General features: G+C 40.8%; 1 protein-coding gene across 1 annotated transcript in view; it reads left to right on the top strand.

Annotated features, from left to right (window-relative positions):
• ascc3 (activating signal cointegrator 1 complex subunit 3) overlaps positions 1 to 23,435 on the top strand; it is a 252,364-nt gene that overhangs the window by 138,129 nt on the left and 90,800 nt on the right. Inside the window, exons 12-14 of the mRNA XM_056285681.1 lie at positions 2,606 to 2,782; positions 4,008 to 4,079; positions 22,920 to 23,054. Of these exons, the coding sequence (XP_056141656.1) occupies positions 2,606 to 2,782; positions 4,008 to 4,079; positions 22,920 to 23,054 (384 nt within the window). The remainder of the gene's footprint in view (positions 1 to 2,605; positions 2,783 to 4,007; positions 4,080 to 22,919; positions 23,055 to 23,435) is intronic.

Below are 23,435 nucleotides of genomic sequence, written 5' to 3' on the forward strand. Positions count from 1 at the left end.
CACACATATATATATATATATATATATATATATATACACACCTTGCCGGAGGCCCCCTAGATTTTGAGGCCCTAGGCTTCAGCCTGCCAAGCCTATAGGTAAGTCCGGCACTGACGAAAAGACAGGAGATGGAGCTGGAGGTGGCAGAGTTGAAGATGCTAAGATTTTCATTGGGAGTGACGAAGAAGGACCAGATTAGGAACGATTATATTAGAGGGACCGTTCAGGTTGGATGGTTTGGAGACAAAGCAAGAGAGGCAAGATTGAGATGGCTTGGACATGTGTGGATGAGAGATGCTGGGTATACTGGGAGAAGGATGCAGAATGTGGAGCTGCCAGGGAAGAGGAAAAGAGGAAGGCCAAAGAGGAGGTTTATGGATGTGGTGAGGGAGGACATGCAGGTGGCTGGTGTGACAGAGAAATATGCAGAGGACAGGAAGAAATGGAAATGGATGATGTGCTCTGGCGACCCCAAACGGGAGCTGCCAAAAGTAGTAGTAGTAGTAGTAGTACAAGTAGTAGTATGCAGATGATTCACAACTGTACATATCCCTATCTCCTGATGACCTTGATCCCATACATTCCCTAATTCAGTGTATTGACGATATTAATCTATGGATGTCAGTTGTTGCTTCAAGGTTTTAAAATTATTTCTACACAGCAGACACTTAGCCGCACAATTTTAGTAGTATATTAGAGACACACAGAAGACTATTCAGTATTACATCTCATCATTAGCCGCTTCTCCAGGGTCGGGTCGTGGTGGCAGCAAGCTAAGTAGAGCACTCCAGACGTCCCTCTCCCCAGCAACACCCTTCAGCTCCTCCTGGGGAATCCTAAAACGTTCCCAGGCCAGATTGAACATGTAATCCCGCCAGCGAGTTCTGAGTCTACCCCAGGGTGTCCTCCCAGTTGGACATGCCCGGAAAACCTCCAAAGGAAGGCGCCCAGGAGGCATCCTAATCAGATACCCAAACCACCTCAACAACTATTCAGTATTACAGTTTCTATAAAAGAGTTTTATCCCTTCAAAATCTGTTCAGAGTTAATGATGAATGTTGTCCTGTGTCAATATAGCACTTTTTTTCCCAAAGCATTTCACTATCAATGCCTCACATTTATCCTGATGCACTGATGGCAGTGTCACCCATGCAAGGGTAACGACTGGGTGTCTTGCGCAGGGACACCTCGATATTTCTGCCAGGAGGAGCCAAGCATCGAACCAGCAACCCTCCAGTTACCCCACAACCTGTGCTACCTCTGAGCTACTGCATTTGTTATTAGTTTTCCCTTAAATTTTGGCTTGTAAAATACTTCTTCAGACTAGCTTACCCATACATGTTTAATCCCATCCCCATGCCTAGAGCAGACCCATTTTCCCTTCCTTTCTCTGCTCTAGCCATCCGCTTGATCTCCAAATCTTGAAATGCCTTAACCTGATTGCTATGATAAATTGTGCTTATTGAATCATTGCTATCCCAGCAGTCATTGGGTGGAAGGCAGGGAGACACCCTGGACAGGCCGCCAGTCCATCACAGGGCTGCTTGGATAGGCTCTGGCATCCCGCGACCCAAATTCGGATAAGCGGCTTGGATAATGAATGAATAATTGCTTATGCTTCTTATATGTCAGCTGCTGAAGTTCTGACAACACATGAAAACTAAATTTAGAAACTAAATGTATTTGGTCTCCTGTAAAAAGCTTGATAGCTGTACCAGCACTACGAAATAGTTGGCTTAAATTATATTTGGTTTACAGTCAAACTTCTTGACTGGGTTTACCAATACATCTATGCATTATTTAACATTCACAAGGAAATCCCACTAACCCGCACTTCCAGAATCAGTGGAAGAGTTCATTTGATTTGCCAAACAGAAATGTACTTGCATTGTCAGAATTTTTACTTTAATCTCTACTGTGGTATTCTGAGCTACAGCTTGTGACTCCTGGTTTGGGTGCCTACTGGGCACATCTGCTCTGCCTAGCGTTACACAAGGTCCAATTTTCATAACTGAATGCAAATATTTTGTTATGGTTGAAATATTAATTCTTCATCAACTGTACAAGAGAAACTGACTTTGCTCCCTGAGGAAAGGATAATTTGCTAGCTCAGTACAAAGCGTAACAGAGGTTTGACAGTGCAGGTATGAATGTTTAACTCTAGCCCTATCCGCTGGCAGGGCTTGGTTAGGCCTTATCTAGATAGAATGGTTTGACAGGTAATGTGTTACATTAAAGGCCTTACCAATCTTCTGTGTCACATAGACAGCAGGAGGAACTCAGATAGGGCTAACACATGCACACACTCACTTCTCCTCCCATTCCCTTTACTTTTTATCTTCTCTACCATGTGGACACACATTCCTGCACACACATGGACAAAAATATACACATATCCACATTCTGCACATCAGAGAACATAAACCCCTTAAAGAAAAAGTGATGTTGAGGGGATCCATTTCTATTATCTGAATCATTTATTTATATTAGCTGTCTCTCAGGAGAAGGTAAATACCATTATGGCCCTTTCCCATCATGCCTGTCTGCTGTTGCTTCAATGAATGCACTGAGTAAAGTGTTGTACTGGGTTGCCATGTGACATCAGGTGGAGTCCACTCAGAGTATGATCAGGATCTTGGGACTGTCGGCCACGCTGCCAAACTACCTGGATGTTGCCTCCTTCCTGCACGTCAACCCCTACATCGGCCTTTTCTTCTTTGATGGACGCTTCAGGCCGGTCCCCCTGGGGCAGACCTTCGTTGGCATCAAAACCACCAACAAGGTAGAGAGAGGCACACTGTTAACTCTTTAAAATTCACAGTGCATTGATACATCTTGACTGAATTCCTGATTAATTAGATTTTTGTTTAACGTGAACTGCAGTAGCAGAATATTAGTTTAACACATTTTCATTTGAACGACCGGGATTTCACTCCTACCTAAAACGACCATGGGCGGTCAAATCGACCGCCTGTTTTAAAACTCTATATTCTGTCAAGATAAATACCCAGTTGAGATAGTAATGCATTGCATATGTCAGTATGTCTGTTAGGAAACAACTGACACCAAATTAACATTTTAATAACTATAATACTATTTTTAAGCAATTTAAACTTCAGAGAGACATGGTCGAACTTGAATAGTAAAATTGAAAAAGTGAAAATATTACCTGAAAAACACAACGAAAAACACATATTGCTAATCTAATAAACGTAACAAGGCCTATAAAATGTGAAATGTAAAAAAAAGAAAAAAAAAGAACTGAAAATAACGATTTAAAAAGTCCCAAACAATGACCCAAACTTAAAAACTACTAGAACGACTGTGGGCAGTCATTTTGACCTCCATGGTTTTTCAACTCTATATTCTGTCAAGATAAATACCCAATACCCAAATACCCAAATACCCAATATTAATGCATTGCATATGTTAGTATGTCTGTTATGAAATGACTGACACCAAAATTAACATTTTAACAACTTTTAATACTGGTTTTCAAACAATTTAAAATGGCTGCTGTCCAACGCCTGTAAATACTGCAACGCCTCGGTGGTAGTCATGGTGCGTCTGAAACGGCGTATGTAACCAGACATGTTGGCGATAATCAAAAATCAAATTTAGACTATTACTCTGCACTGGAGAATGCTAGTGTGTTTCTAGGACAGAGCAATGAACTTCACGAACGAAATGACGCGACCAACACACGCCATAAATAGTAACATGATGTGCGCTATTACACGCCAAAAAAAAAACAAAAAACGAGCGGTCATTTTGACCACTTGTGGTCGTTTTAGGTAGATCCTATCATAACTTCTTTTTTGTGTGCAGTTGATCTAAAACTCATTTTAAATGCAAATATATGCAATTTTAAGAGAATTCAGGGAGTGGCAGGTCTGTATCTTTTTTTTCTTCTTCACAAAGTTATTAAATTAAAAACCCGAAATGGTCATAATGACCATCTTGGTCATCCTAGTTTAATAACTGTTACTGTGGTTGTCTTTTTTTAGATTCAGCAACTTCATGACATGGATGAGGTGTGTTATGACAAGGTTCTGGAACAGATCAGAGCTGGCCATCAGGTAAGGACTTTTTCTATTGTGTTTTTAGGATTGTGTGCAATTACTAGTGAAGTAGTACCTACCCCTGCCCATGTGTGGGTGTGTTGGTTGTGTGTCAGGTCAGGGTCAGGGTGCATTCAGGTGCATTTGTCATGTTTTGAAACATTAAGACACATTCAAGCGATCGTATAATTCATCAGTTAAGAAACCGTACAAATGTGCACCTTGCCTAGAGTGGTAGAAGTGCAGCTTTGCTTCACGGGCCCTGAGGCTCCTCATCAGACTGACCTCTGCGACACTGGCGATGGGGTTCAAATGCTGAAGGTTGGCTGAGAAGACACCGCCTCCTCAGTAGGCAATTTGTGCTTGCTAGCAACTGCCCCTGAACTCAGTGTCTGCATCTCATAAATCAGAGTATTACAGACTGCATGACTTCCACCGTGCACACACTAAACCAGTCCGGAGCCCTCTTAGTCTCTTCAGTGAAACCTGTCCTGTAGCCACCTGTATTTTGACCTTGCCTTTTGAAGCATCCTGCTGTGAATTTTCCTTGAGACTACATCCTGAACTAAACAAGCTGATTTTAGGCTATTGTATGATTTGTTTTTTGTTTTGTTTTTTTGCTAGAAACTGTCACCAGATTTTTTATGATATATATTTTTTGTAAATATACTTTATTGATTTTCAAATGTTTTATCCCACAAGAATTACAAAACATGTATGATGTCATATCAGGTACTCATCCCCCAGATACAGAGTATTATTCATCACATGTATTAACAAATTGAAAACCCCATTCTCATCCCTGCCCACCCACCCACCCACTCATAGGATGGCAGGTTACAGAATAAATTTAGCTAAAGAAGGAAAAACATAAGATAATCAAATGATTTTATTAATTATTCAAACAAAAGGAAGAAAAGATGAAGGGGGGGGGGACAAAACAAAACAAAAGCAAAAAAACAGGAGGGGGGAATGCTCATTACTGTAATAGGACATGTATGGCTTCTACCCTACTCTTTCAAGGGGTTTCTGTAGAGACTCACAGAAATCCAGAAAGGGCCTCCATATCTTAGCAAAAGTTCCAGATGACCCCTTGAGTGTGTATTTAATTTTCTCTAGATTTAAGAAATGCATAACATCTTTGACCCAGTGAGAAAAGGATGGAGGAGTGTGTTATTTCCATTTTAAAAGGCTCAAACATCTCGCAAGCAGTGTGGTGAAGCTCTGATCACATGGGCTTTATTTGGTAAGAGAGCACGAGATTGCTGTGATGTTAAACCAAAGAGAGCACAGACTGGGTCAGGGTCAAACTGGATTTCAAACATCTCACTGAAAGCTTGGAAAATTATTACCCGAAAGGTGGAGAGATTCGAGACAGCCAAAACACATGCATTAATTTTGCCAGCTGGCTTCTACATCAAGGGCATAATGGCTTAATGTTTGGATAAATCTTTGCTAGTCTAGCATTAGTAAAATGTACTCTGTGTACAACTTTCAGTTGTATTAAGCCATGTTTAGCAGACGTAGACGATGTGTGTATCAAATCTAAAACAGAGTCCCGTTGGTCATCTGTTAAAGCTATTCCAACATCAGAGTTCCAGGCCAGTTTCAAATGTTCCATGGAATGTGTATTGATGTTGTTAATGAACTCATAAATCTGGGATGTCAGTCCTCTATGATCTGAATTCAATTCCAGGATGTGGTCGACATGTGATTTTATGGGCTTGTTTGGAAATGAGTTAAATGTGTTTTGTACAAAACTCCTGATCCGTAAATAATGAAAGAAGTGGTTCTTAGGTAGGCCATAGACTTTGGATAATTGAGGGAAAGATGCAAATATGTCTTCTATGTATAGATCATGGATTGATGCAGGGTCTGTACAGGAGGGAGTGAGCATGTGATTTGACTTAATGGGGCAGAGGAAAGAAGTTCCTTGCAGCCCAAAATGCCTTCTAAACTGAGCCCATGTTCTTATTGAGTTACTGACCATTATATTTGAACTGAGGTTATTGCTAAGAAGGGGCAAGGCTGCACCAACCACTGAGCCCAAATGGTGTTGGCATGATGAAAACTGTAATCGTACTCACTCTGCCTTTTCGTTTTATCAAAGCTGTCACAAATAGATGGAGACTAATTCTTCTATTTCACTTGAAAATACACTGATCAAAAATTGCAATGCAAAATGTAAATTTATGGTTCCATGTTTTATGAACTGTAACATAAGATCTCACAGTATTTCTTGCACACTAAATTCCTATTTGTTTTCAAATAGTATGCAGACTTGTTTATCTCACTTTATAATAATCAGAATCATGTTTATTGACCATGTAGGTTTGCACTACAAGGAATTCGATTCCGATTTTGTGGCTTTCTGTGTACTTACTAACATAGGATAACAACACTACAACACAACAATCTTCAGATATATACACAAGGGTTGACTTATACAGGAGAATAAGAGGTGATAAAGTGCAATGGTGCAGAGAATATATCAGAGATGCTGAAATAGATGTTAGCAGGTTATTTACATACATGCCTGATATAAATGGACATGACAGAGCGTACCAGTATATGTACAATGTACAGTACAGTGTATATACAAAATGGTTGGCTTTATTGACAGTATTAAGTTTTCATTTGAATGACACCCCATGGAAAGAACTGTTTTTATATCTGGTTGTTTTGGGTACAGTGCTCTGTAGCGCCTGCCAGAGGGGAGGAGTTGGAGAAGGTTGTGGCCAGGGTGTGATGGGTCTGCAGTGATGTTGCTTGCCTGTTCCCTGAGTCTGGAGGTGTATAAGTCCTGAATGGAGGGCAGGTTGGCACCAATGATTTTCTCAGCAGACTGTCCATTGTAGTCCGTCCCTCTCCTGTTTGGTGGTCGATCCAAACCAGCGAGGGATTGGTGTGCAGAGGACAGACTAGATTATTGCAGTGTAGAACTGAATCAACAGTTCCTGAGGCAGGTTGAACTTCCTGAGCTGGCGGAGAAAGTACATCCTCTGCTGGGCCTTTTTGATGATTGTGTCTATGTTCGATGCCCACCTTAAGTCCTGGGATATTGTGCAACCCAGAAATCTGTAGGTTTTCATTGCAGACACCTTGCTGTTGAGTATGGTGGGGCAGTGTTGGGGGACTCCTCCTGAAGTCCCCTGTCATCGCCACAGTTTTGAGCATGTTCAGGTCCAGGTTGTTACGGCTGCACCAATCATTTCTCCATATCCATTGTAATCCATCCATAAAAAAAATTGCTTGTCATATCAAGATCTATCTATCTATCTATCTATCTATCTATCTATCTATCTATCTATCTATCTATCTATCTATCTATCTATCTATCTATCTATCTATCTATCTATCTATCTGTCTATCTATCTGTCTATCTATCTGTCTGTCAATTTAGTGTTGAGCGAAATGTCAATTTAGATTTCAATTTTTTTAAATTTATTTTGACTATGACCAGTGAAACTATTTTGATTTCTTGCCCCACTGTTTGACTCAAAATAACATTTAAATGTCCAAATATCATCAAAATACTACCAATTTTAGCTGATATTTACAAACATAATGGATAAAAACCAGACTTCAGCATCAAAATGAATGGAAAACTTAGGTTTAGTTGGCTCATCTGCTCTATCACTACCGACCTCCTCAGGTAATCTTAGATTGGAAAAAAAAATCTCAGATTCCATTGTTTGGCTTTCAGTGGTGGGGCAGCTGGTTTGTTTACAGTATGTTTGGCTTACAGGTTGCACCCTTAACAACAATAGCTACATGAAATCTTCAGGGAAATGCACTCTGCTGTAACAACAAGTACTCTCCAGTTCTCTTATCACTTTGCAAAAAGCGGAAAACCCCAATGTGCACAAATTATTGTGGTCATTGTCATTTTTGTGACACTGAACTGTGTTGAATAGCTAGCTTTCAAAATCACAATTTACGGCAGGCCAGAACCTGCAAGGCATATTGCTCCCCACCGCAGTCAGTAGTACACACTGCATATTCTTCCTTAGCTTGTAGGAAAAAGTCATTCACCCGGCTCAGAAAAATAACACTAACCAAATTTAAACTTTTGCTGATAATTAATCAATTATTTTTATTTATTTTTTTAATAAAACCTGCATTTTTGGCTGGTCACTCAAGCATTGCATTTTGGATTAATCCTCACCGGTGTAGACCACATGTAGGGGGGTTTACCAGCCCAGGACTGCTATGTCCAGCTTTCTCTATAAGGAGTAGCTTCTATGATGAACCTTTATGTTGAGTAATAAGAAGACTCATCATTGTGATTAGGGTGTTATGGTGAGACTCATGGAACTAAATGCAAGATTCAGATGCAGAAATAGGGTAAATATAAAAAGGTAGGATTTATTGAAGATGGCAGGCAGTGGAGAGGAGATGGCGAAGGCAAAGCCAGACTGGTTGGACTGGCGGATGAGGAAGGGCACATGGCCTGTTGAAGACAAGCCCAGGGATGCGCAGGTGAGCCAGCAAGGCAGGCAGGCAAGCGAGCCAGTGAGTAGGCGAGGCAGACTGGCAGGCAGGCAGACGGGCTAGCAAACAGGCAAGTGGGTAGGCAAGGCAGGCAGGTTGGAGTGAAGATAAACTGAAGCAAAGGAAAACAATAATTGGCAACAGGCACAAGAGAATCATTACAAGTAGAGGAGCATTTGTGATGCTGTTGGCTGGGTCATTACTATCACGGAAGCAGAGGCAATGATCTGGTGATGAGTGGGTGAAGAGCTGGGGCTGATATACTGCTGGGGTTGATGAGCTTGATTGAAGACAGGTGTAGATGTGCAAGAGAGAAGGCAGGAGAAGACGAAGAGAGCCACTTTAGTTTGCCATTGTACAGTTGTAATGAATGTGTTCTGCATTTAACCCATCCTGTTCTATAGGAGCAGTTGGCAGCTGCAGCACCTGGGGACCAACTCCAGTTCTTCTTTCCATTGCCTTGCTCAGGGGCACAAAAATGTGCCAAACGGGCACATAGGAAGACATAGAGGAAGAAACTGGATCAGGAACACTTTGTCATTTCATTTCATGTACAGAAGTACATGAAATATTGTTTCCCCCAGCCCACAGCAGTGCAACACAAAGACAAAACACATATCCAAGAACTACAAGAACACACTTACTAACTAACACATATATATCTAAACTAACACATACTATATCCAAACTAAAAAAAAAAAATCCAAAAAAAATCACATCACTGTCAAAGGGGACGAACGCCAGCCAGGTTGACTGTCAGAACTGCCGGTCTGCATGGGCTAGTAGTTAGCTTAGCCTGCCCCGCTTCCACATCCTGTCAGACCACCCTCGGTTTTTCCTCCTCGGGCGCAGCTCCAGGCAGGGGCCATGGTCCTTGGGCCCACCGGATGCAGCAGAACAGGCTCCCCCAGCCGATCCAACACCAGCTCTCCCAGCCAGACCCCCTTGACACACCTCCCCGCACTCCACACGATGACACCAAAAACACCACAGTCAACACCAGGCGAGGCCACCACCAGACCACCCTCAGTGTTATTGGAACTACCGGTCTGCATGGGCTAGCAGTTAGCTTAGGCTGCCCCGCTTCCATGTCTTGTCAGACTGCCCTCGGTGTTTCCTCCTCGGGCACAGCTCCAGGCAGGGGCCGTGATCCCTGGGCCCACCGGACGCAGCAGACCAAGCTCCCCCAGCCATCAAACGAAGACAAACTTAGACACAGGCGTGGACAAAGACACTGCATGGACAGTACTGGGTGAGGCTGCCGCAAACGTGAATTTGCGCTGCCATCTTCCCATGCCGTTACTGGGTGAGGCCGCTGCAAACGTGAATTTGCTCTGCCATGCGTGCCAGGATGGCATGGCAGTGGCCGTGATACAAGGTCCTGACTTGTCTGGGTGTTTGTATGTAACTGATTTGAAAAGGAAATGTTCACCTTCACTTGCCACTGGTGAATTTGAGAAGTGTCTACTTTTATTGGAAGATGGCAGATAGTGTATATGGATTTTTGCAGATGAGTGGTTTATTGGTGTCACTGTTATAAATTGTATGCTTCATGTTTTTAGTGGGTTTACAGTATGGACAGATTTAATCTACAGAAGTACATTTTGTAGATGGCATTTTAAATGCTCAACAGATGCCTTGATGAATCTGAAGGCCATTTTCTGTGCATTTTATTCGGTGTAATCATCTCGTTTTCTTGCATGGAAAACCTGTGAGTAGCATGTTTATGCACAACCTATTGCAGCCAGGATCGTCGCAAAACTTCTGGAAATAGTCCCAGTTGAGTCACAGTGAGCATCTCTGGAAATGCTTTGGATTGGTTTGGATGGAAGCTTTTTTCCAGTTTCTTCCAATATTCAATGAGTTTATTATAGGTTTATTATACTTAGTATAGGTATATTACAGTTTATTATTTTAAGTTTATTTTGAGATTATTATAAGTTCCCACATCCACTGATGAGGAGTGGGACAACATTTCAGAGGTCACAACCGACAACCTGATCAGCTCTGTGAAAAACGTTTCACCGTTTTTAAGCAAATGGTGGTCACAATAGATACTTTATGTTTTATTTTTTTCTCTCTTGTTTTTTGTTTGTTTTTTTGACTGACAACCTTTCTGTTCCACAACCTCCTTTTTTTAAGCTGTCAATGACTAACTGTATATCAATTCAGGTCCAAGTTGTGAAATAGGCCATGATGAATTAATCTCAATTGACTTTATTCTTTAAAATAGCTGCAACTTGGCGTCCGGGTAGCATAGCGGTCTGTTCCACTGCCTGCCAACACGGGGATCACCGGCTCAAATCCCTGTGTTACCTCCGGCTTGGTCGGGCGTCCCTACAGACGCAATTGGCCATGTCTGCGAGTGGGAAGCCGGATGTGGGTATGTGTCCTGGTCACTGCACTAACACTTCCTCTGGTCAGTCGGGGGACACATGTTCGGGGGGGAGGGGGAACTGGGGGGAATAGGGGAGAATAGCGTAATCCTCCCATGTGCTACGTCCCTCTGGTGAAACTCCTCACTGTCAGGTGAAAAGAAGCGGCTAACAACTCCACATGTATTGGAGGAGGCATGTGGTAGTCTGCAGCCCTCCCCAGATCGGCAGAGGGGGTGGAGCAGCAACCGGGACGGCTCGGAAGAGTGAGGTAATTGGCCAGGTACAATTCGGGAGAAAAAAAGGGGGGGGGGGAAAGCTGCAAGTATTTAGAACCTTTAACATTGTAGCATTTAAAATTCATATTCTTATTGCATATATTTTACGCTGTATAAAACGTTTTATATGAACTGAATTGCTACACTATATCTATACAGTATTTTAGCAAAATTTTGACTATGAACCTCTGAATTCTCAAAAGTCCAAACCTCCCTATCATTCTTAGTATTGCTTTTCTTCTTCTCCCCGCCATATCTCCACCAGCTCTGCTTGCACTCAACCAGGCTCGGAAGTACTATTGGGAGCATGAGAGCTGTGGATTCAGTCATCTCCGTTTAGCTCCCACATGCTCATGGAATTGAGCTCCCCATTGAGCACGTTGTTATCTTGTCTGCATCATTTTATAACCAGCATGCACACATACTGTATGCACCCATATGTACACTTCTTCCTCTATTGTCTTTTGTTCCTTTTTTCTCTCATGCATATGTGCTAACACACACACACACACACACAGACACACAGTGTGAGTCACAGCAGTTTGATTGTACTGTGCCACCATGGGCATTTTTATCTTACTTTCTTACGTTCCATGGCTCTCGTCTGGGCTCTGGGTTGTGGTTGTTGAGGACTGCACTCTATTGGGGAGCATCCTCCCCTTCTTGATATTAAATTGTCAAAAGTGGCTTTGACATATATTAATTTCATCTCGGAGGATGTGATGGATGAAATTTTCTTCACGATTCCCCCCCTGCGCAGCCCTCCTGCTGAAAAGCAGGCTGGCAGCGCAAACTTTAATAAGCTCAGAAGCCACCGGTTACTGCCGACAAGATTTCCACACAGCTCAGCGGTGCTGATAAACCACCTTCAATAAATAACATTTGCTGCACAGGTCTCTCTGGACACACTGTGTGGAAGGGTATACACTGCAGTGATGCATAGTCTCACAGTTTATTGCCAAATATGCATTGTTGAGCTGAATCATCATTGTTGAGATGCATCAATTTATCAAGGCTACCCATAATTGGATAAAATTACCAAATTTTCCTTGTACTACTTCCAAGATATTGGCATGTTTTTCCCATCAGTTCCCATCAGCACAGTAAATCGAGAGAACAGTCTTGGTTTAAACTTGTTCTTTTACATTTACTATAATATGTGTCTTTCTATTTTTATTTCATTTTTTGTCATTATACTCTATGGGCCAACAAATAATGAGCTGAGAATATCATTACACCCTTTTTTTTTAATTATTATTTGTTTGTTGGTATCCACATCTCAGTTATATAAAAAAAAACGTATTGCATGACAAATTTTCATGTTTATATGTCAGTATGGGCATGCCTGTAGTATGTCTTTGGTTTTTCAATTGACAGTATCCATGTATTCTGTAGGTTCAGTATTACAGCTCCTTCTCTTTATATATTAATATTATCAGTAAGATTGTGATGACCATGCTGCACCCTGGCAAAAATTAAAACTCATGTTATGCCTATGGAGATTTCAAGTAGTTAATATATTTTTGTAACTCTTCAAAAAACAGTGTTAGCTCTTCATCTTGGACCAGGCTCACTGACTTTTGCTTTTATTCACTCTTGCTTGATAGAGAGGAAGCTTACTCCACTGACCCAGTGTCTCATTGGTTGTGTATTTTATTCATTGATGAAGTTGTTTGAGTTATTCACCTGGTATAGAGCCTTCAGATGTCCTCTGGATGTTTGGTCAAGTTAGTTTTATTTTACTTTCTATAGCCCATTATCGATTAGTCAATTATCAAAATAGTTGTTAGTTGTGGCCCTAATCACAATGTCATCCACAAAATCATAGTCAAGTCAATTTTGTTTGTATAGCCCAATATCACAAATTACAAATTTGCCTCAGTGGGCTTTACAGCAACACAACATCCTGTCCTTAGACCCTCGCATCGGATAACGAACAACTCCCTGAAAAAATCTTTAACAAGGAGAAAAACATAGGAGGAAACCTCAGGGAGAGCAACAGAGGAGGGATCTCTCCCCCAAGATGGACAATGTGCAATGGATGTTGTGTGTACACAATTTATACAATACAACACTGAAAGAGGATAACAGAATTCAAATGGAATTATAAGATGTGAAGAATATGATGAGGAGGGTACCAAGCAGTGTCCAGATGCAACTGGAACAACCCAGGACCTGAGCCACGCAACCACCATCACCATGTAGACATACTACACATGCACACAGGGGAGACTCACATCACACCATTCACATACAGGAGAAGAGAAAGGAGAAGACATCATGCAGAGAGAGAAAAAAAGATGTGAGAGAAGAGAACAGTTTGCAGTATTCAATAATCTGTACTCTATAATCTCGTCAGCAGAACAGTGTTTGGTAAATTCATTGAGACAGAAACTGACCTGCCATGCAGCACAGGTTGTGAAGTGCTCAGTTTAAAGGCAACTAATTTTAGGTTAATGCAAAAAGAGGAGTTTTAAGTTTGGATTTAAAGGACTCAACATAGTCTGACTGTCTGACAGCAGCAGGCAGGTTGTTCCACAAGAACACGGCCCGATAGGAAAATGCTTTGCCACCAGCTGACTTCTTTTTAACTTTGGGCACACACAGGCGCCCTGTATTTTGAGAGTGGAGAGATCGAGATGAAATGTACGGTTTAAGATGATCAGACAGGTATGATCAGGCAAGCCCATTTAGGATTTTATAAGTCAGCCAAAAAACCTTGGAAGTCTGATCTAATATGGATAGGAAGCCAATGAAGGGAGGCAAAAATTGGTGTAATATGGTCAAATTTTCTAGTTTTAGTTAAGATTCTTGCTGCAGCGTTTTGAATCATCTGAAGAATTTTAGTATTAGCATATGGCAGACCCGAAAACATTACAATAATCAAGTCTGGATGAAACAAATGCATGTATTAGAGTCTCTGCATCAGCCATGGACAGAAAAGACTGAATTTTAGCTATTTTATGTAAGTGAAAAAATGCAGTCTTGGTGATTTCTTTAATGTGCTTATGAAAGAAAAGGCTGGGATCAAACGTAACACCAAGATTTTTGGCTGCCACACTTTGTGAAATCACAGAGTTGTTGATTTTTATTGTAACTTGATGAAATTGGTGTCTGTGTCTAGCAGGGCTAATGACCAGCATCTCAGTTTTATCCGAATTCAAAAGCAGGAAAATTAGTGACATACAATTTTTCACAGCAGCCAAGAAAGCCTCTAAATTAGTCATTTGAGTATGATTATGAGGACCAAGAACCGAGCCCTGAGGTATGCCATATTTAATGTCAGAGAGTTTTGATGTAATATTATTATATCAGACACAATGTGTTCTTCCAGATAAGTGGGACTTAAGCCAAAAGAGAAATAAGCAAGATACACCAAAATTACAATTTATTCTGTTTAGTAGTATACAGTGTAAGCCTTTGACATCATTGATCACAATGATGTCAAAGGCTGCAGTGAGGTCCAGTAGTAGAAGCACAGAAGTCCATAGCTAGGAAAAGATTGTTCACCACTCAGTGGAGTGACAGGCCCTGAAAGCTGACTGAAAAGGTTCATATAGATAGTTTTCTTCTATATGGGTCAAAAGTTGTTGATACCATCTGGACACAATGTTTATTGACAGAAACGTGTCATCACTCATCTAAGTGACCTCTTCAGTCTAAACTGACTGCAGGTATCCCCACCCTTATAAACAATACAGTTGCATAACAACTGAAACCATCGATCAGTTTCATATAGAAATAGGTGTAACCATTAACTAGAGTTTCAATGGCCATGTGTGCTGTTCACAGAGGATTTGGGAATGTTTGCAATCACATGCATTGCAAGATGGTGGCAAATTTACTCTCAGAACCCCCTTGGTTCAGGGATGGTCGTTCCCTCTTCCCTCTGTGCATCCTCTTGGCACAACACAGTAGCGCTAACGTGTCAGGCCAGGACTCCATAGTCTACACCCATCGACTGGTCAGTGGCCACTTTTTCAAGGATGAGGATGTGCATGTCTTTGATAGGTAGGAACACTGGTTTGAACAGGGAGTCAAAGAGGCCACCTATGTGAAGAGGGAATGACCATCCCTGAATTGAGGGGGGGCCTAAGAGTACATCCGTCACCATCTTACAATGCTTTGAAAGCAAACATTCCCAAATCCTCTGTGAAAAGTAACCATGGCCATTGAAACTGTAGTTAATGGTCATGCCTATTTGCATATGAAACTGATTGTTGGTTTCAATCATTATGCAACTGTATTGTTTTTAAGGGTGGGGATACCTGCAGTCAGTTTAGACTAAAGAGGTTACTTAAGTTACTTTCACACTGGCCAAAAAGGCGGATGTTAGCAGGGTTTTTTGGCCAGTGTGAAAGGGGTATTAGATGAGTGATGAAACGTTTCTGTCAATAAATGTTGCATCCAGATGAACTGATTCAACTTTCTTTGATTCTTAAGTAGTGGTTTTACTACAACTGTCTTAAAACTCCTGAGAACAATGCCAGTAGTAAGTGATAAATTAACAATGTCAAGTATTGTAGGTCCGAGAATATGCCAGAGGTCTTTAAAAGGTTTTGCTGGTAAAGGGTCAAGTAGGTAAGTAGTTGGTTAAGAAGCAGACACAAGCGTAGTCAAAGTATCAAAAGAAATAGCCTCAAAATATGTAGCTGGCTGCTTTTTAGTAAGTTTAGCTACAGTGTCAAAGATAAATGTGGGATTATGTTATTAACATTAATTAAGCGAGAGCAATACGCTGCTTTTGCAGCAGCTAAAATATGCTTGTATTTCAATAAATCCACATGCCAAGATAGGTAAAAAAAAAATTGCAATTTTGATTTTCGCCATTTACGTTCCAGTCTCCTGTAGGCCCTTTTAAGACACGTGTCTCATCATTAAACCAGGGTGTAGGCCTCTTGAGTCACCTAGCTCTGGCAGTGAGAGGTGCAGCTGAATTGAGAAGACTAGAAAGGGCAACAGTTGAGTCACTAGTGAGATTTTCAGTAGAGTCTATCTCTACAGTGAAGGGAGCCAAGACTTCAGGCAGCTGCTGGCCAATTGCAGCGACAGTGGATGGCAATTAACATCTGTGCCGAGATTAACAGGAAAGGGCAATAGTGCTTCAAATTTAATAAAATGATTTGACACAGCAGATGTGATTGGCAAGACATTCAGATCAGAAACAGGTATACCTTTAGATAAAACTAAATCAAGGGTTTTACCACTGCAATGAGTCAACTCTTGAACAAACTGAGCAACCCCAAAATTATCAACTAGTGCCAGAAAGGCTTTATTTAGATGATCAGCAGCCTTATTCACGTGAATATTGAAATCACCAAGAATTAGAATCTCATCAGAATGAGTAACTACACCTGAGACAAATTCTTCAAGAAATAGTAAGGGTGAGGAGGTCAACAGAATATCACAATCTGGACTGAGCAGAGTCTATTCATGGCTGAGGGAGATGGATTTAAAATAAGAGCCTCAAAAGATTGGAATCTGGATTCAAGTTTAGAAGTTAAATTGAAAATAGTATTATATATTAAGGTGACACCCTCACCTTGTTTATTTTCCCAAGCTACATGGGCATAAGTATAATCAGGTGGGGAAGCTTCATTTAAAGAAAGGAAAACATTTGGTTTTAGCCATGTTTCACATAACTCAATCATATCAAAATTATGTTCAAGAATCAGATCATTTATTAGTAAGTAAGTAAGTAAGGCTTTGGTAGACAATGATCTGATATTTATGAAACCAAATTTAAGCATATTGTGGAAGTGATCATAGTAAGCAGAACTTTAGAGCTACCAATATATGAAATATTAATTGGAATTAGACACCTTGTATTATTAGTTGACAATTTTGAAGACTTAAACTTCGGGTGATACATGGTCACACTTTTGATAAGATTAGATGTTTGGTTCTGTTGAATATTAGGTACTTTGTTGCACATTTCATCGCCACCAGTGGTAAGAATGATTATTAGATTGTTGTGATTCACACGTTTAGGAGAGGAGAGCTTGGGAGCAATACAGCAGTGAAGGGAGATGATCCCAATGTTATAGACCAGGCTGTCAGTCTATACTATGAAAAATTCCCTGACTAAACATATTAACTAAACTAGTTGACTCTACATCCGCACTAGGTTTAAACCTAGCAGGCTATCTATGTCATAGTCTTTAAGACCTTTCTCAAGGCACTTCAGATAGGCTTCCATCAACTCTCTAAGTGTCTAATTTGATTGTATTGAAAGTCAGCTGCAGGCTAACGGAGCAGACTTGAACTCTGAGACCTACTGCAATGGATACCATTATGAAGGCCACTTTTCTAATAAGGCTTGAACTAATTACACACATCATTCTCTAGGCTTAAGGAATAACAGTGCTAGATTTCATCTCAGAGTACACAGGTTAGAGTTGTCTGTGACCTTTGCAGTTAGACCATGGTTGAAAACCATGTCGCTTTAAAAATTCAGTTGTGTCTCTTAAAGATTGGATAACTTGTGGATTTTGTCAGCTGAGACATTGTTGTGCTTCCTATTTTCACTTGTCTTCAATTAATTAGATAAAATAAAATGAACTTTAAATGATCCCATGGATGCATTTGAATTGTTACAGCGGGAAATGTAAATATTAAGAATAAAGAAATTATCATAAAGATAAAAGCAGTGAAGACATGATTACTTATCACAACCAGCATAGTAACACTTGAGTGATACAAACGTTACATCCCGAATATAGTTGTCTAATTTACTGATACCTATAATTATGCCAAACAACAATGCCCGATAACAGTATTGTTGTCGTTTCAGTATTCAAATGCCTAAAGATCCTTAAAAAATGAAAAACAGTCACTAGTTTTGTTAAATCGACACCTTCCCCACCGCAAAAGAAGAAACCATGACTGGACCTGAGTTTAAACTAATCATGGATTAGTGTCTGGTGGCAAATTCTTCTGTATTTGGCTGCTATTGTTAAGACATAAAATGCTTTACATTAAATCCTTTTTTCCAGGAAATTCCTGGCAGATATTAACCATTAAAATTAACAACAACATATATATTTTTATTATTATTATGGTTTTGATATTTTTAGATCATCTGTTGTCTTAAGTATGCAAGAAATATGTTGCCACATGAGCTGTTGAGCCAGTTCTACACCGTAGTCATTAAATCTGGCCTCTGCACATCCATCACGGTCTGGTTCAGAGCATTAACAAAACAGGATAGGAACACACTGCAGCGAAGCGTAAGGACAGCAGAAAAAATATCATTGGTGCTCCCCTGCCCACCCTGCAGGACTCGTACACCTCTAGAGCTCTGAAAATGGGCGGGCAGAATCAGCACAGACCCCCCACACCCAGCACACAGTCTGTTTGAACTGCTACCTTCTGGCAAGCACTACAGAGCAATATGCACCAAAACCACCAGACACAGGAACAGTCCCCCCCCCCCCCCACAGGCCATCTCTCTCATGAACACAACAGTATGGTGCAATAATAGACACTTATTATGTAAATATGACACTTTGTAAATAGCCCCCTCTTGTCAAGATTTCTCACTTAAATATCCCTGATGTGCACTACCTCTTTTTAAATCAGATGTGCAGTAAAATGTACAAGTGTAAATACATATACAACTGCTTTATACTGGTTATAAACAGCATACAATGTTGCAATTATTATCATAACTGCTGTATATACTGTTATCCCTGTATATTTCTCTCAGGTTGTCCACAAATTATTGTCCTTGCATCTACAAACCCCAATTCCAATGAAGTTGGGACGTTGTGTAAAACGTAAATAAAAACAGAATACAATGATTTGCAAATCCTTTTCGACCTATATTCAATTGAATACACTACAAAGACAAGATATTTAATGTTCAAACTGATAAACTTTATTGTTTTTTGAAATATTCACTCATTTTGAATTTGATGCCTGCAATACGTTCCAAAGAAGCTGGGACAGGGGCAACAAAAGACTGGGAAAGTTGAGGAATGCTCAAAAAACACCTGTTTGGAACATTCCACAGGTGAACAGGTTAATCAGAAACAGGTGAGTGTCATGATTGGGTTTAAAAGGAGCATCCCCGAAAGGCTCAGTCATTCACAAGCAAGGATGGGGCAAAGTTCACCACTTTGTGAACAACTGCGTGAGCAAATAGTCCAACAGTTTAAGAACAATGTTTCTGGGAAATCTCTGCACGTAAGCTGCAAGGCTGAAAAACAACATTGAATGCCCGTGACCTTCGATCCCTCAGGCAGCACTGCATTAAAAACCGACATCATTCTGTAAAGGATATTACCACGTGAGCTCAGGAACACTTGGGAAAACCATCGTCAGTTAACACAGTTCGTCGCTACATCTACAAGTGCAAGTTAAAACTCTACCATGCAAACGAAATCCATATATCAACAACACCCAGAAACGCCACCGGCTTCTCTGGGCCCGAGCTCATCTGAGATGGACTGACCCAAAGTGGAAAAGTGTGCTGTGGTCTGACAAGTCCACTTTTCAAATTGTTTTTGGAAATCATGGACGTTGTGGCCTCCGGGCTAAAGAGGATAAGGACATCCAGATTGTTATCAGCGCAACATTCAAAAGCCAGCATCTGTGATGGTATGGGGATGTGTTAGTGCCCATGGCATCATGGGTAACTTGCACATGAAGGCACCATTAATGCTGAAAGGTACATACAGGTTTTGGAGCAACATATGCTGCCATCCAAGAGATGTCTTTTTCAGGGACGTCCCTGCTTATTTCAGCAAGACAATGCCAAGCCACATTCTGCACGTGTTACAACAGCGTGGCTTCGTAGTAAAAGAGTGCAGGTACTAGACTGGCCTGCCTGCACTCCAGACCTGTCTCCCATTGAAAATGTGTGGCGCATTATGAAGCGCAAAATACAACAACGGAGACCCCGGACTGTTGAGCAACTGAAGTTGTACATCAAGCAAGAATGGGAAAGAATTCCACCTACAAAGCTTCAACAAGTAGTGTCCTCAGTTCCCAAACGCTTATTGAGTGTTGTTAAAAGGAAAGGTGATGTAACACAGTGGTAAACGTGCCTCTGTCCCAGCTTTTTTGGAACGTGTTGTAGGCATCAAATTCAAAATGAGTGAATATTTGCAAAAAACCATAAAGTTTATCAGTTTGAACATTAAATATATTGTCTTTGTAGTGTATTCAATTGAGTATAGGTCGAAAAGGATTTGCAAATCATTGTATTCTGTTTTTATTTACGTTTTACACAACATCCCAACTTCATTGGAATTGGGGTTTGTAGTTGGTCAAAACTGCAGTCCTTAAGATTTTGCATTGTTTTGTCCATTTGAAATGTAATGACGGTGTGGTGATTCTGTTCGTCAGTATTACAATAGAACAGCCTTGCAACATAGCTGGATGTAGAAGCCAAAGAGAAATAGAACTATCACAGCTGATTTTCTTGGACTTTACACAGCATGTAGAAGCCACTGTTGCTTGTTTATCATCAGCTCACCAGTATATTGTTGGCACCCTTTTAAAAATGTGATACTTGGACCAAAGCTAACGCAGGTAGTCTAAGCTTGATACTACACTGCCTCGTTGTTCTAGTTATTTTAAAAATTATTCATCCCGGGCTGGGGAGGCTTTGTAGTTAGCTAAACTCTTTTGCTAAAATAATTCAACAATAATTTGATCAATTCAATAAAATGGTGTGCTTTGGTCCTGACTGCCACCACTGGCCTGCAGTGCATCTATTCTACCACTTTCCTCCAACTTTTTCTGTGAAGCAGCAGTGGATTTTCCATATTAACAGCCTTTGGTGGGTACTGCAGTTTTTGACATACCGAACAGACAAAAAACACGATTTCTCAGCACAAAAGTTGAAATCTTTATAACAGATGGCCATTAAATAGACCCATGGTATCGCTTAATCATTCAGGAGACTCCTGTGTTTCTTTGTTTACTGTTATTGCCGTAATCATCAAAATTAGAAATTCAAAGAGATGGATTGAATGGGAAAAACCCTTCCGAGAACAAGTGGCTCTGGCCTTTCTCCACTCTAGTTAAATCAGTGTTTGAAGGTGTGATCCAAGTTGACCATTTTGCTAAACTTCTGGGTGGGGCTAGCTGGGACCCTCTTTTCAGACCTTGTAGAAGAATAATTTTAGCTCAGTCACTCTCTCCCAGTTCCCCTCCACTCCTGGACTTATTGGCCAGTAATCCTTATCCCTCTCCAAACCTCCGTTACACTGTTCCTCTGGAGCTGGTTTCCTATCCTTTCCCTGTAGGTAATCTTCCGGTCCCTGATTTTCCCCCCTGTCACCCGATGATCTGATTGTCTTCTTCTTCTGATTTTGGGGAGATCTGATTTTTTTTAAAAAGACATATAGTTGCTGGAGAAGCAGCATGAGGTAGCTAGTGAGCTATAGAGGCATCAGGGTATTGTGTCTATAATCCCACCACAACTGAGTAAATGACATCACACACTGTTGCACAATCAGTCAAAGGCAAAAAAAAAAAAAAGAAAAATTGAGGAAATCCTGTGGGTAGCTAGCGGTAATGGCCACAACAACACCATAACCAGCAGTTAGATAAAAGGGCTTCAGTATCAGGGCTAGCTTTACTAGATGTAGATGTAAGAGATAGTAAGCTTACATCCACCCCTTTGTTTCCCCTCAATCATATGTATGCATTGGAAGCTGTCCAACATAAGCAGAGTCCAACATATTTCCCTAAAGACATGTCTCATTAAGACATGTGGGGTTGTACGCAAAGGCAGAATGCCCCTCCATCTTATTCACCTGTGATCTCACATTTCCATTGAGAATGGATGGCTTGCTTCTTGGTGATAAGGCGCTCCTAATGTAGAACAGTTAAATCCATTTGTGCATTTGCATTAGAAAAAGTGGTAAAAGTAATATGAATAGGCAAAGGATGTGCAGTTGAAATACACCAAGTAACGCAAGGAAAAGTAAAAACTGAGGAAATGGAGGAGACTGTTGATTTGTTCACAGTGCTGATTTGTCTTATATTGTTTGTGGATATGAACTGGATCTACCACTCACTTAATCTTATGTTCTATGATATTCTATAATGCTAAAGGAATCCTGTTCTAATAGTGGAAACCATGAAATTGTTACAGCATGCCCCCCCCCGGCTTTATGTTTTACTTATGACGTTGCGTGTATAAATATGCTTGTTTTGTTCTCCTATGTGTGTGTGTGTGCACGCGCACGTGCACGTGTTTTCACTCTCATTACCTCTGTGACTGTCTTTCCCAGGTTTTACTATTGCAAGCTTGATTTTGATTGTTGATGGTTTTTCTTCATAAGTTGTTTGTCAGTGGAAGCCTGTTTGTAACAGAATTCCAACCATTTTCCTCCTACCGTTCTCATATCATGAGCTGTGCCGCACAAACTTAACATCTGTGAAACATTGAATTTGTCAGTGAAACATTGAATGAGGAGTTTCCATAGATTCAGTGCAGCTATGAAACAGAAAATGTGATTGTTCTTTGTCTAATATTAACTACAACAAAATGTTTTACTTTCAATTGAATTTAAAAAACAGGTTTCCTTTCCTTGCATTTTTACCGTGTTCTTACTGTAAGACATATCTACAGTAACATGGGATCACATTATTATAAACTATTTAATTTGATTTATACTTGAAATCAATAAACACTTGCTGTTGTGTTGACCTTACATCCCTCTCCTGTTGCTCTGTGCTCCCGTCTGTATCAGGTGATGGTGTTCGTCCATGCTCGTAATGCCACAGTTAGGACTGCCATGGGGCTGATTGAGACGGCAAAGAACCGTGGGGAGACCTCCTTCTTCCAACCAGACCAGGGTCCAGACTATGGCCAGTGTGAGAAACAGGTGTTGTACATGTCTTTATGCATGCTCAATAATCCACATGTAGAAATCCCAGAAAGTTGAATCAGTTCATATGGACACAACGTTAGTGGGAGGAACGTTTCATCACTCATCTAAGTGACTTCATCAGCCTCATCTGACCGCAGGTATCCCCACCCTTATAAACAGTACAGTTTCATAACGACCGAAACCAACATTCGGTTTCATATGCAAATTGCTGTGACCATTAATTAGAGTTACAATGGCAACAGGTAGTATTCACAGAGGACTGGGGAATACCTGCACATATGCAGGTGTTGTACACACATGCAAACATAAAGCTGTGTTAATTCTCACACACACACACACAAACACACACAGTCGTGTTTCACTATCCTTGTGCAG

Source organism: Lampris incognitus, chromosome 9 (assembly GCF_029633865.1).
Source record: "Lampris incognitus isolate fLamInc1 chromosome 9, fLamInc1.hap2, whole genome shotgun sequence".
NCBI lineage: Eukaryota > Metazoa > Chordata > Actinopteri > Lampriformes > Lampridae > Lampris > Lampris incognitus.